This window comes from Lynx rufus, unplaced genomic scaffold (assembly GCF_022079265.1).
Source record: "Lynx rufus isolate CCGP_SWC_20201006 ecotype Redwood Valley unplaced genomic scaffold, mLynRuf1.p SCAF_7, whole genome shotgun sequence".
Taxonomy (NCBI): domain Eukaryota; kingdom Metazoa; phylum Chordata; class Mammalia; order Carnivora; family Felidae; genus Lynx; species Lynx rufus.
Genome location: NW_025814889.1, coordinates 138,966,972 through 138,979,450, shown reverse-complemented (window position 1 = coordinate 138,979,450; position 12,479 = coordinate 138,966,972). Strand labels below are relative to the sequence as shown.

Below are 12,479 nucleotides of genomic sequence, written 5' to 3'. Positions count from 1 at the left end.
GATAGTTACCGAGGAGGCGAACCACTGGCCATGCCCACCTTTCACAAGTTCTGCTGCAGAATTTTCCGAAGTGATTTACACTCCCACTGGAGGTACGTGGCAAGTTCTACATCCTTGCCAGCACTTGGTGTTGACAAACTTTTTCTTTTCAGCCATCCCGATGGGCCTGCAGCGGTCTCTGTCAGAAGGCAGCTTTGGGGCACCTGGGTGGCTCGGTCAGTTAATCGTCCAGCTCTTTACCTTCGGCCGAGTTCATGATCTAGAGGTTCACGGGTTCGAGCCCCAAGTCGGGCTCTGTCCTGAGCGGAGCCTGGTTGGGACTGTCTCCCTCTCTCTCTGCCCCTCTGATACTCACGCACATGTGTGCTCACTCTCTCTCTCAAAATAAATAAACTTTAAAATGACAAAAAGAAGGTAGCTTCGCTCTGCATTTCCCAGAAGACTGACGGAGCTGTTCTGTGTCCACACCCGGGAAACGCGTGGACGAGCATAGCCCGGTTTTCTATTGGGTCGTATTCGTCTGCAGGCATATCACGCTCTCCGCGGGGGAGTCCTCCGTAAGTCTCTACTCCTCCTCCCCGTGCTTTGCCTTTTCTTCCCACTAATGATGTCTTTTGATGAAGACAAGTTCCTAGCTTTAATGTGGCCCCATTTATTAATCTTTTATGATTAGTCCTTCTTGTGCCCTTTGTAAGAAAATGTCCTTCATCCAACCTGCCATGCTTACACATCGCACTTTGAAATCACGACCGTGTCCCCAACGTCGTTAAGTAGTGGCCTCCGGCGGGGCCGGCACAGGACAGCACGCTGGGAACCGCTGTCCTCGGGTCCGAACCACGCGGGGCTGCTGGTGTTCTACATCGGCAGAGCTGAGCGGTCACCAGGCACTGAAGTCTATCCTGCAACACCGCTACCCAGCCTCTTCCAGAAAGTCTACCAACCCGAAGGCCTTCCGCCACATGTACTTGTGTTTGCACGTGTTTATGCTCGACCTTCCTCGTTCTGAACAGGGTGACAATCTTTTCCCTTGTCTGGTATTCTGAGCCACGTCTGACTTCTTCCTGAGGCAAAATCCCCACAAGCAAGCTGTTCGTCCAAGGCCACACCGGGCACACTGAAAGCTCCCGATGCTTCTTCCCAAGCAACCCACCAGGGAGGGCAGCAGTTTCCGGTCTGGGAGCCCAGCCCCCGCCCTTCAGCAGCACGACAAGGGGCACCTGCCTGAACTCCAACAGGTCGGGAAGGGGCAGGTTCGCCAGAGGGTCCCGCTGACAACACAGGGAACCCCGACGGTGGGAGCTTCTACCGCTGAGCATCGGTGTCTATGCTCCCACGTGCGTGCCTCTACTTTCTGGCCAGACGAGAGATGCTCCTGTTCTAAAGGCAGATGGGTTCACACACTCGGAGCGGCGACGGCAACGATAACCCAGGCGCACACAGGAGTGCCAGGTGTGCCCGGAGCACCCCTGCCGCAGGTCCTGCGTGAGAAACCGCCCGCCCCGGGGGCCTCCACAGTCAGACCTTTTCTGCCGGCACCATGCGGCACGGGGCGCTCTCCCTGTCGGGGACCCAGCCCTGTCCCTGCCAGGGGGCCTCCCACCCCAGGGGGAATGGCCAGACCTGAGGAAGGGCACTGCTTCATCATGTCAGAGACCATCCTCCTGGCAAGCACCAGGAGCGACCGCACCCACCTGACCTCACTGTGACTTCACTCCCCATGGCCATCACCTGGCAGGAAGAACAATTCCTATCCCCAGGAGGCCACGGCCACAGCTGAGTAAGAAAAAGCCCAACTGCTCACCCGGCGCGGAGCTGCCCGGAGCACTGCCTTGAATCCTGCCTGGCGGGTGGGCTGGCGGTGTTGTCACTGACGGAAGAGTAAAGGCTCAAGAATGGTCACCGTAGCCGAGTTACAGGGCCTGAGCACGGACTGCAGCCAAAGCCAGGCCTGAGAGGCCCTTACCTGATGCTGCCCTTCTCGGAGGATCCGGGCTCACTTCGCACAAACTCAGGAACAGGTCCCCACCCCGTGGGGTCATCTACACACGTACACACACACACACACACACACACACACACACACACACCCCTGGGCTCTGCCTGTGTCCCGGACCCTCGGACCCTGGGCTCAGCTCCGGGAAGCAGAGATGCCGAACGCAGCCCTGCACTCGTGCCCACCCCAGGAACCCACGGGAAGGCAAGTTCAACCTTCCCGCCAGCACACCCGGGAACCGTGCCCCTGCACAGAGGCGGACGCCCTCCCTGCGCTGCCGTCAGCCCCTGTGGCCTCTCTCTGCACCCTGTTCCCTGGGCCCAAGACCCCCCCACCTCCACACCAGGGCTCAGGAGGGGCTGGGCAGCTGAGACAGAGGCCGCAGACGTGGAGCAGCCCCTGACCTGGGGAAGCAAGGCTGGCCTCTCACCTCCTCCAGCCTACTCTCCAGGGCCCGAGTCCCCAGAACCTTTCCCCTTAGCACCTCCCCTGCCGAGGCCGTATCCACCGGACCAAAGACACGTGGCTGCGGCTGCCTCAATTTGTCGCTGGAGCTCAGCTCCCTCCAGCGGCTGTCCGGTCAGCGCTGCGACCACGCTACGGCGGGTAACCTCTCTTCAGACAGCACTTCCCCCAGAGACCTGCCCTGCCCCATCTGAGTCAGCACTCTGACCTCGGCCTCCCTCCCCGGGCTCCAGGTGTTTCCAGACTCAGCTTCTCAGAGACGCTCAGACACAGAGACGTCGCTTACTCTGTCTCTCGAGCTCCCGCAGGGGGTTCCTGACCCGTGCTCACAGAGACTCCAGCCCCCCACGCCCAGAACACTGAGGGGCGCACCACAGGTTCCCCGTGCAGGCTCGCTGAGCGAATGAATGATGTCACCACTCCCCAAGGACGGCCACGGCCCTGGGCGCCCAGGGAGGAGGATGTCTGAGAGGATACACGTTGTCTGTGTATCGGCCAGTACACAGTTCTGGGTTCGGTCTGGGTGGGTCTGGGGTTGGCACTGGTGGTGGAGAAGACAACGGTGTGGAGGGACAGAGCAAACGCCCTGAGAATGGTCACACGACTGCACAGGGCACACGGGGGGCGCTGTATCCAGGCTGCCCCCGCCCCTGGCGGGTGAGGAGCGTGGGCAGGTGCGTGGCGGCCGGGCGGCAGGCCCTGTGTGCCAGGCCAGGGCAGCGGGGCCACAGGGGGTACAAGCCAGGGAACGGTGTGGGCAGCCCTACAGCAGTCACATGCAGTGCCACCGAAGGATTCTTCGTGACCGTGTACGAGGACTCGAGCATTCTCCCAACCCCCAGATTCTAACTTCACTACTGGAAGAGAAATTCCAAAAGGCAAGCGTGTCACGATGGGAGCACGGGCAATAAAAAGCCCCGCACACACTCCTGACACTCACTCCTAAAGGAAAACACACATATGCAACTTGAGGCCTCTCGATAATTAAGCCAGACTAGAAATTATGCAAACGAAATATGTTCAAGTACGCAATGAATTTTAAATGACACAACTACAGAAAACTTAATTGCCGTATTAGCATGCCATAAAAACACTAATCATAAATGTAAAACAATACACGCATATACTTATGTCGGAACCGTCCCAGTGACACAAACATCCAATCGCTCCCTCCCACCAGGTTCACGTGCAAACCGACCTCAACATACTGCAAGGAGACAAGATGATACCAGCATTTCACTTCTTGGGTTTTTTGGGTTTTTTTTTTAAATGTTTATTTATTTTTGAGAGACAGAGAAAAACAGAGCACAAGCAGGAGAGGGGCAGATAGAGAGGGAGACACAGAATCCGAAGCAGGCTCCAGGCTCTAAGCTGTCAGCACAGAGCCCGACGTGGGGCTCGAACTCAGGAACCGTGAGATCATGACCTAAACCCGAAGTCAGTGCTTAACCAAGGGAACCACCCAGGCACCCCTCACTTCTCGTTTTTAACCATCCTGTTCATTAGCGTAAATGTTAAATGTTTAATTAGTTTCTGTTTGATGTTTCTGAAATAGTTTTTTTTTTTTAAATGAGCCAAAAAATATGATTTTTGACAGCGCTAATTTTTAAAAAGTCACAGCCGCACTTGCATGGAATTTAAATGTTAAATAGCATCCATGGTGGCTTCCTGGTATTTCTAGACCAGAGTATATGCCAGTCCTCCACAAATGACAGGAGCCAAGCTTCCCATCTTTCTTCGTTAAAGTACCATTTCCTACTCATCAGTTAAGAATCGTGCTCTTCAACAAGCCACCAGGACAAATCCTGGTTTGTAACGACAAGTCGTGAACATCCTGGGGGAAAAAAGTCATTCATCTCCCAGGTCTGGAAGTAGGTTCACATTCAAGTACAGCTTGGGTTGTCTTTGTTCACCAGACAAACGACAGATTCTCCTCGATCCTGGGTTCAGGGTCCCGGAAGCAAAAGGGCTGGAAGAAGCCGGACCCCACCTGGGCCCCAGTCGGGCCTCCGGGACGCTCTTGGTCAAGCCCAGGCACGTTGGCCCAGGAGTGTTGCCTTCTTGGGTGCAGGTCCCAGCCGGTCCCTGTGTGCCTGTCCCACATGGCACCCACCTGTCCTAGAGCAGCCGTCTCCAACCCTGCGAGACCCAGAGACCAATGTTTCCCCAGCTCCCAGGTCACACTAATGTGCACCCAGAACGAAAAAGCGCAGGTCAAGAGGGCAGCCCAAAGCCCAAAGCCCCCACGTCCCAGCCGCCACCCCCCACCCCCACCACCCGGCCTGGGAAAGGCTGGAACTGGTGCAAACCGGGGTATACCCCAAGGCTCTGATCCACTTTGCGGGCCCAGGAGAGTGGAATGTGAAGCCTCTGATTCAGAGTGAGACTGAAAAGTGGCCTTAACTGGGGCGACACTTCCCTGTACCCCATGGCCCGGAAGTGCCTGCTGGGTTTTCTCCCCACCATTTTCCAAGATGCTCCTGTGACCTACCACTTGCAAAGGGCCTGCTGGCTGAGGGCAGACGCGTGGGAAACACCTGCTGAGTCAGAAGTGAGTGGTCAGCATCCTGCGCTGTGCTCCCCAAATCCCCCAGGACAGGAAACATACCGATGATGTGCGCTTGGGAGTAACTGGGAGACAAGGACAGGCCCACGAGGCAGCTCCTGGGTCAGCGCTTCGAGGCGAAGAGACGACGGCCCCAGGATGCTGGCCTCCTTCCACCTACCCACACCCATGTCTGACTAGCACCCCTCAACCTGGATTCCCAGAGCCCGTCCTCACCCCCAGAGGGACCGTGTGTGGGCACGTGACGACTGGATGACATCACCGCCCGCCTGGCCCAGCGCACGGCAAAGTCGAGGTGAGCGCACGCTCCCTGAGTGACAGGTACAGTGCCATGGCAGCGACTGGCTCCTGCTCCAGAGGCCACAGGCCCCCCAAAGCCTGCACCCCCGCCCCCGGGGGGTTTTCCCTGACCCGGCTGTCCGCCTCTTCCTTCCAACAAGCACCCAGAGCAGCCCGGCACACCCTTCCTCCCAACCAGGCTCTGCTCTCGATACGGACCCACCAGCTCCTGGGTCCTGCACCCAGAGACCACCGCATCTGCGGGCATCTCTCTCGTGTGCACGGTCTGGCACACAGCAAGCACTCAGTAAGTGCTGTAAAGCAAGCTGAGACACAGGGTGAGCAGAGCGCTGGGGGCCCAGACTCCTGAGAGAACAGGATCCTTCCCGTGCGGTAAAACCCCGGTATGCCCTGGGGGAGACAGAGGAGGGCAGGGACTCCCCTTCTTTTCCGCAGGCTCCATAAGGCACAGGGACTTGGTCCTTTTCTCTCTTTATCTCCCAGCTCCAACACAGTGCCAGAGCCACAAAGTGCTCGGTAAATAACGATCAAATCAATGAAGGAACCAGCCAACAGACCTTTCGAGAGACTCCTGACTCTCCCGTTCCAGAAACACAGCCGACTTACCCCTCACTCAAATCCTTCAGGAGTCACCCGCTCCTGGTCCCTGGCTGCCCCGGGTTCCCTGCCCCATCCAAGCCTTCTCCCTGCCATTCCTGGGAGCACGCGCACCTTGGCCCCTGCTCGCCCAATCCCAGCCATTCCTGGGGAGCCCGCCCACCTTGGCCCCTGCTCACCCAATCCCAGCCATTCCTGGGGAGCCCGCCCACCTTGGCCCCTGCTCGCCCAATCCCAGCCATTCCTGGGGAGCCCGCCCACCTTGGCCCCTGCTCGCCCAATCCCAGCCATTCCTGGGGAGCCCGCCCACCTTGGCCCCTGCTCATCACCAATCCCAGCCATTCCTGGGGAGCCCGCCCACCTTGGCCCCTGCTCCTCACCAATCCCAGACATTCCTGGGGAGCCTGCCCACCTTGGCCCCTGCTCGTCACCAATCCCAGCCATTCCTGGGGAGCCCGCCCACCTTGGCCCCTGCTCGTCACCAATCCCAGCCATCCCTGGGGAGCCCGCCCACCTTGGCCCCTGCTTGTCCAATCCCATCTGCATCTACCCCCCCCCCACACACACACACAAAGGACCCTGACACACCCTTCAAGATGTTCCAGAAGCCTCCCACAAGAAGCCTGGCCTGCCATGCAGGTGAGACTGCGCTATCCTGGGACTGCCCTCCCTTTTTTGGTGCCCCCCCCAACTTTGGAAGGACCGGCTTTGCCCACTCACCCCCCCACACACACTTGTTTTTAACTCATCCATCAACCCAAACCCAAAGAGGTCTAGAACTGCCAAGTTCATCTCTGTCCTGCCTGGTCCCCAGCTTCCCACCTCACAGCACCTGCAGAGACTGGGAATGAGAAGCCTTCCCTGGGCGCTCACTCCGCTCCTGACCGCCTGAGCCCCGTGCATCCAGCCCTAACCCCTCCTAGTGGCAGGGCCACTATCTGATTCACCTCTGTCTCCAGGCAAGGGGCTCCGTAATCAGTTAAGCGGCTACGCGGTACACGTGCCCAAGGAGGCCCACACGCTCCTTCCCTGGCTTTCCTGACATTCCCGCTTACAGACTCTACCCACCTAACCCTAACCCTCCCATTCCGACCACAGGGTATCTAACCACGACTCGAGCAGACTGAGAACCGAAGGAAAGGAAGGGGACAGAAGCTTTCATGAAGGCTTTCCACCTAGAGGCAGCACATCCTTAAATACAAAATTGTACCATTAGGTCTTAAACGTGTTTTCATCAAAACTTCCCACAGTTCAATCTCAAAACCTTGCAACCTATCTTGGAGGACGTTTGGAAAAGTAGATACAAATGCTTAAAATAACAAACACCAAACAAAAACATGAGCAATTGTAGCAGGTCTAATTTTAATTGCAAGAGAATATTTAATCAATAAATATTCACTGTTGAGAGCTGTATCTGCATTTAGGATTACGAGGTACTAAGCTGCAAATTTATGAAGACTCATTAGCAAGAAAGAGTCTTTTAAATACTGAAAAGTCAGACCCAATTTAGAGTAAACACTTAGAGTTCCCCACTGATTTAACTCCAAAAATAATTTAAAAAGGGAAAGAGAAGAAAGCTGTCTATAAACTACTCCCAAGCTTTCAGCAGGGCCCAGCTCACTTCCGATATTAACCCGAGTGAAGGACCGGGAGTCTTCTGGTGGCCGCCCCACCCCCACCTCGTCCACCTGACCTCCTCCAGGAGTCTCCACAATGGGCAGTTTAGAACCAGAACCCCAGCCTCCATCACAGAAACGCAGACTACGTCTAACATCCCCACTAACATTTAAAAAGAGAAAAAGAAAAAAAAAAAAAAAAAACCACCACCTTTGTCAAACCTATTTCCCTGTGATGGATTCCTCAGAACTGAAACAGTCTTCTATGCTCGATCCTTTCTATATCACACGTTTGAAAATATTACAGATTTTCAGAATAATAAAATCAGAGAAAAAGAATACAGCTGTCATAAATAATTACCTCCCCTCATTTTCTGCCAGCCTTGTCAAACCAAGCTTGAAATTAAGCAAAAGATGGAAAATGTCACCTTAGCTCAGACAAAGGCCCGGATCACTGCCACAAAGGCAGGGCGCATGCCTGGGCGGCCGACGGGCCACGCCTGGAGCCTGGCCGCCAGGACAGGCAGCCCCAGGAAGACTTACCGACAGCAGCTTCCAGGTAATCGGACGAACCGACTTAGGGATTCCGGACCAGCTCAACTTCCGCAATTCCTCTGTTGACAAAGAGACAAAACAGGGTTTACAAATAGTCCACAAACTCCCCACGGGGCTTTAACATATTCCATCAATGTTACGGCAGGGTATGAGGCCCCATAAACGAAATCAGAACAAACCTGAGTGATAAAGATTTCAGATACTGATTGTTCTCAATATACGAGAGACGCAAAGTTGCCTCTATTCCCGCAGAGCTAAGTGTCACCTGTTTGCATTTAAGTTACACAGAGTACATGTTTGCTAAACGCATCGCAAGTGTCCCCATAGTCACGCCGGGACAGGTGGGGCACCACACACCTTCCTCCCTAGAGCAGTGAGTCCAGAGTCCACATGCCCCCTCCTTCCCTCCCACCCTCCCTCTCCCTGTACCCCTACCACCAACACCTGTCCCCAACTTAACCACCCTCTGAGCTCTCCCGTCCTTCCCGCTTTCTGTCTCACTCCCACCATTTACTGCTGGAGAACAGAAGGTGCTTGGCTCAAGACTGCTTTTGGAAGAAATTATTTCACGGGGATAAGCCTGTGTTCATACAGCACCGGTCAAGGGTGAAGCCATGTTATGCACACATCAAGGACAACACAGTCTTCCAAGTAGACTAGTACAAGTCACTGTTGCCATCACAAATACCCAAAGAGAGGCAGGGCTGGTCAAGGACATGTCCGGAGCCTCCGGAGGGCAGGAGAGGGCACAGCAGGGGCCGGGCGGGTGAGGAGATCAGCCCCTGAATTCCATGTGACCTTCTATGTCTCCCCAAGGTCTCAGCCACGTGCCCCGAATGGATAGAGAATACATTTCAATTTGCAGGTGTATCAACACTCAGTCAGTCCCACTGAAACTGAAGTAATTATTTCTCTCCTTTAAGTTACGAATCTACCATTAGGCTCTTCTCCTAACGGCTAGGAGCTCATGATTAATACTCGGAATAAAAGAAACGATTAAAGAGACTTTGGTAATATAATCAACAAAATACAAAGTCCTGACATCTAATCTTTTTCCAATTACTAAAGTCTAAGTAAAATAAGTACAGAATAATTGGGCGACGGTACCAGCAATAACTTGCACTTTACAGCAGAATCTCAGAAAGTATCGAATCTTCCCCCGCACCCTGAGGATATTATGAAAAGCAGGAACCTAATATCTGAACACCAATAATGTAATGTTTACCAGTCATGTTCCCAGGGCCTCTCCTCCTGCATGAGTCTGGTTTTCTGATTATGGTTTATATGAAGAAAGCCGAGAGAAATCTCCGTGGCTAATGTTCTCTGAACCTGTCTCCTCCTGAAGGAAACTCACAAAAATGGTGCCTTGAACAGACATATGAGGCCAAGTTCTGAGTCTGTGTAAGCGTTAGTGCGTAAGAGGAGCTTTCAAAGGCGCTATTTGTTCCTCGCCACAGCCTGAGAGAATCAGGGCTGTGACCCTACTGTGTAGGCAAGGAGCGGAGAGGTTGGGGGACTCGGCCACAGTGGCCCAGGAACTAAGTGACCTTCACAGCCCAGAATCTTTCCACTCTATTAACTTCCCCTATTAGAAAGGCTTCCTGCAAACACAGACAAATTTCACTCATGAATATGGACAAAAGGTCCAAAACAAATCTTCGCAGATCAAAACACAGCCAGGTATTCAAAGGACAGTACACACAGGAATAAAACCCCAGGAATAAAACGGCTCCATGTCGGGAAATCTCGTACCTATAAAGGTGTTAAACTGGCTTGATGGGAAAGTCACAGGAACATTCCGGTAGACGTCCAGTGTAGACCCTCGCCCAGGGCCTCTTTGCCCCTCCACCTTTCTAGCGGAATCCGGATGTGCAAAGTGACCACCAGCACCCCCCACCCCACCCTGCAGCCCTGGTAATGAGGGGAGTCAGCCTGAGGGAAGCTGAACCCAGCACCCCAAGGTTGGAACTGATTGGCTGTCGCAGAGCTAAGCTAAGGAGAAAGCCCCTCCTGGCTCTTCAGAAACCTTTTGGGGGCAACCCTCTCTTGCTCCCTCTGAAGACTGCTAGGGTCAGATGTGAGGCTGGGGCTACAGCCAACTGGCACCCAACCCGCCTGAGGATAAAGCCAGCAAAGAGAGGCAGGAATGAGGGTTGAGTTCAGCAAGGCGGGCAGATACAAGAACATTCTAAAATCAACAGCTTTTCTCCATCAGCAACAAAATAAACAATATTGCAGGCATAAGGCTTCGCAAGAAATGGAGACTAGCGTATGAAGAAAACTGTGAGGTTCTACTTAAAGAAATGGAGGAAAACACCAAGCTCACTGGCGTTAACAAGGATTTAATGAGCACCTCCTCCGGGCCAGGGAACAACACACAAAGCCCTGTGCTCAGAGGACCCACCTCCACCCCCAGGACAGAGCAGGTGTGCAATTCCAACTGGGCTCAGAACAAGAGGTAAGGACTGTGAGATGAAAGGACAGGTGGGAAATTCTACCTTGTTAGGAAGGTTTCCCTGAAGATGACAACTGAGGAAAGACCCACAGATGAGGAGACATTACTGAAGGAAGAGGGGCTGGAAGGGGAATATTCTCAGTCCAGGAAAGAACTAATGCAAAGCCGTGGCCACGGCGTGAAGAAGAGACCAGAGGGGCCAGTGCTCACAAGGGGACACTTGGTGGGCTGCTTATGAAGCCCAGTGTAGAGGGGATGGCGGCTCGGGTGAGGACAGGGGAAGAAGATCAGGGACCAAACACATTGCTGGATCTTGCCTCAATATTACAGTGCTGTCAACCACCACTTAAAAACTCTTTAAGTTCAACGCAAGCCAACAAAATCCCAGGGGGAAATTCCGTGTGTGTTGTAAAACCTGATACGCTGGCACTAGTTCATCCGGAAGAGCAAATGCTTAACAGCAGCCAATAAGATTTCTGAAAAGAATAACATGAGAGGACTTGTATTAACAGACAAGAAAATGTGTAAGAGAGCTACAGTTCTTAAGACACTGGGGAGAGCAATGGAACCGATGAATGGTTCACATCAAACCTGCACTTAGTTATGATTACAACAGCATTTCAGATCAAGGGGCCCATCAGTCAATGGTGTCCAAACAATATGGCATTTATTTTCAGAAAAGGAAATCAGACCATGTATCTTACCACAAAAACATTTCCAAGGACACCTGGGTGACTCAGCTGGTTATGCGTCTGATTCAGCTCAGGTCACGATCTCATGGTTTGTAAGTTCGAGCCCCGCATCGGGCTCTGTGCTGACAGCTCAGAACCTAGAGCCTGCTTTGGATTCTGTGTCCTCCTCTCTCTGCCCCTCCCCTGTTTGCTCTCTCTTGCTCTCTCTCTCTCAAAAATAAATAAACATTAAAAAAAATTCCAAATGATTAAAAATCCTTAGACCGGGGCGCCTGGGTGGCTCAGTCGGTTAAGTGTCCAACTACAGCTCAGGTCATGATCTCATGGCTTGTGGGTTCGAGCCCCACATCGGGCTCTATGCTGACAGCTCAGAGCCTGGAGCCTGCTTCACAATCTGTGTCTCCCGCTCTCTCTGACCCTCCCCTGCTCATGCTTTGTCTCTCTCAAAAATAAATACACATTAAAAATCCTTAGACCTAAATGGAGTGTGTGCATGTGTGTGTGCATGTGAGCACATGTATGTGAAGGAAAGATAAAAATACAAGAAAATATAGAGGAATATTGTGCTACTTTCAGACGGGAGAAAGGCCTTCCAAGCAAAACACAGATCCTAGAACTATAATTAAGGTTGACAAACTAACAGTACAAAAGTTTAAAATGGCTGCACAATGAAAGACACCGTAATGTTAAAAAAAAAAAAAAGACAGACTTGAAAAATACATACGTACCATACAAAAAAGTTAACATCACTCATACATAAAGAATACATACAAGAGAATGATCAAGCTACACAAAACTGGAAAATTCATGGAAGAGGAAATAGAAGTGGCTAGTACATACACAAAAATAGGCACATAATCTCAATGGTGATTAAATAACTACATTATTAGAACAAGAAATTTGTCACAAATTAAATAAAATATTAACTGAGTATACCCGTATTGATGTGACTGTAGGTGAATAGCCACTCTCTTATAGTTTGGTCGGAGTGCATACGAACAGAACTTTCTATTGGTCACGTTTTAAAGGTATATAACATTTGAGCAGCAACCTCACTTGAAGAAATCTGTTCCACGGGGACATGTGCAAGGGGTTACACACAGGGTGCTTGTTTGAGCCTTGTAACAAAAACTGGAAACAATCAGAGTGTCTGTCCGTCAACAGGGAGGTGATTAAAACACTGTTACATCCACACACTGGACTACAACACTGCCATGGAAAAGAATGGATGTCTTTCTGG

At 52.6% G+C, this 12,479-nt stretch overlaps 1 protein-coding gene across 3 annotated transcripts in view; it reads right to left on the bottom strand.

Moving 5' to 3' along the window:
* TBC1D22A (TBC1 domain family member 22A) overlaps positions 1-12,479 on the bottom strand; it is a 323,216-nt gene that overhangs the window by 229,412 nt on the left and 81,325 nt on the right. For all 3 annotated transcript variants that reach the window (XM_047065603.1, XM_047065604.1, XM_047065605.1), the window contains exon 5: positions 8,081-8,151. In XM_047065603.1, coding sequence (XP_046921559.1) covers positions 8,081-8,151 — 71 coding nt within the window. The remainder of the gene's footprint in view (positions 1-8,080; positions 8,152-12,479) is intronic.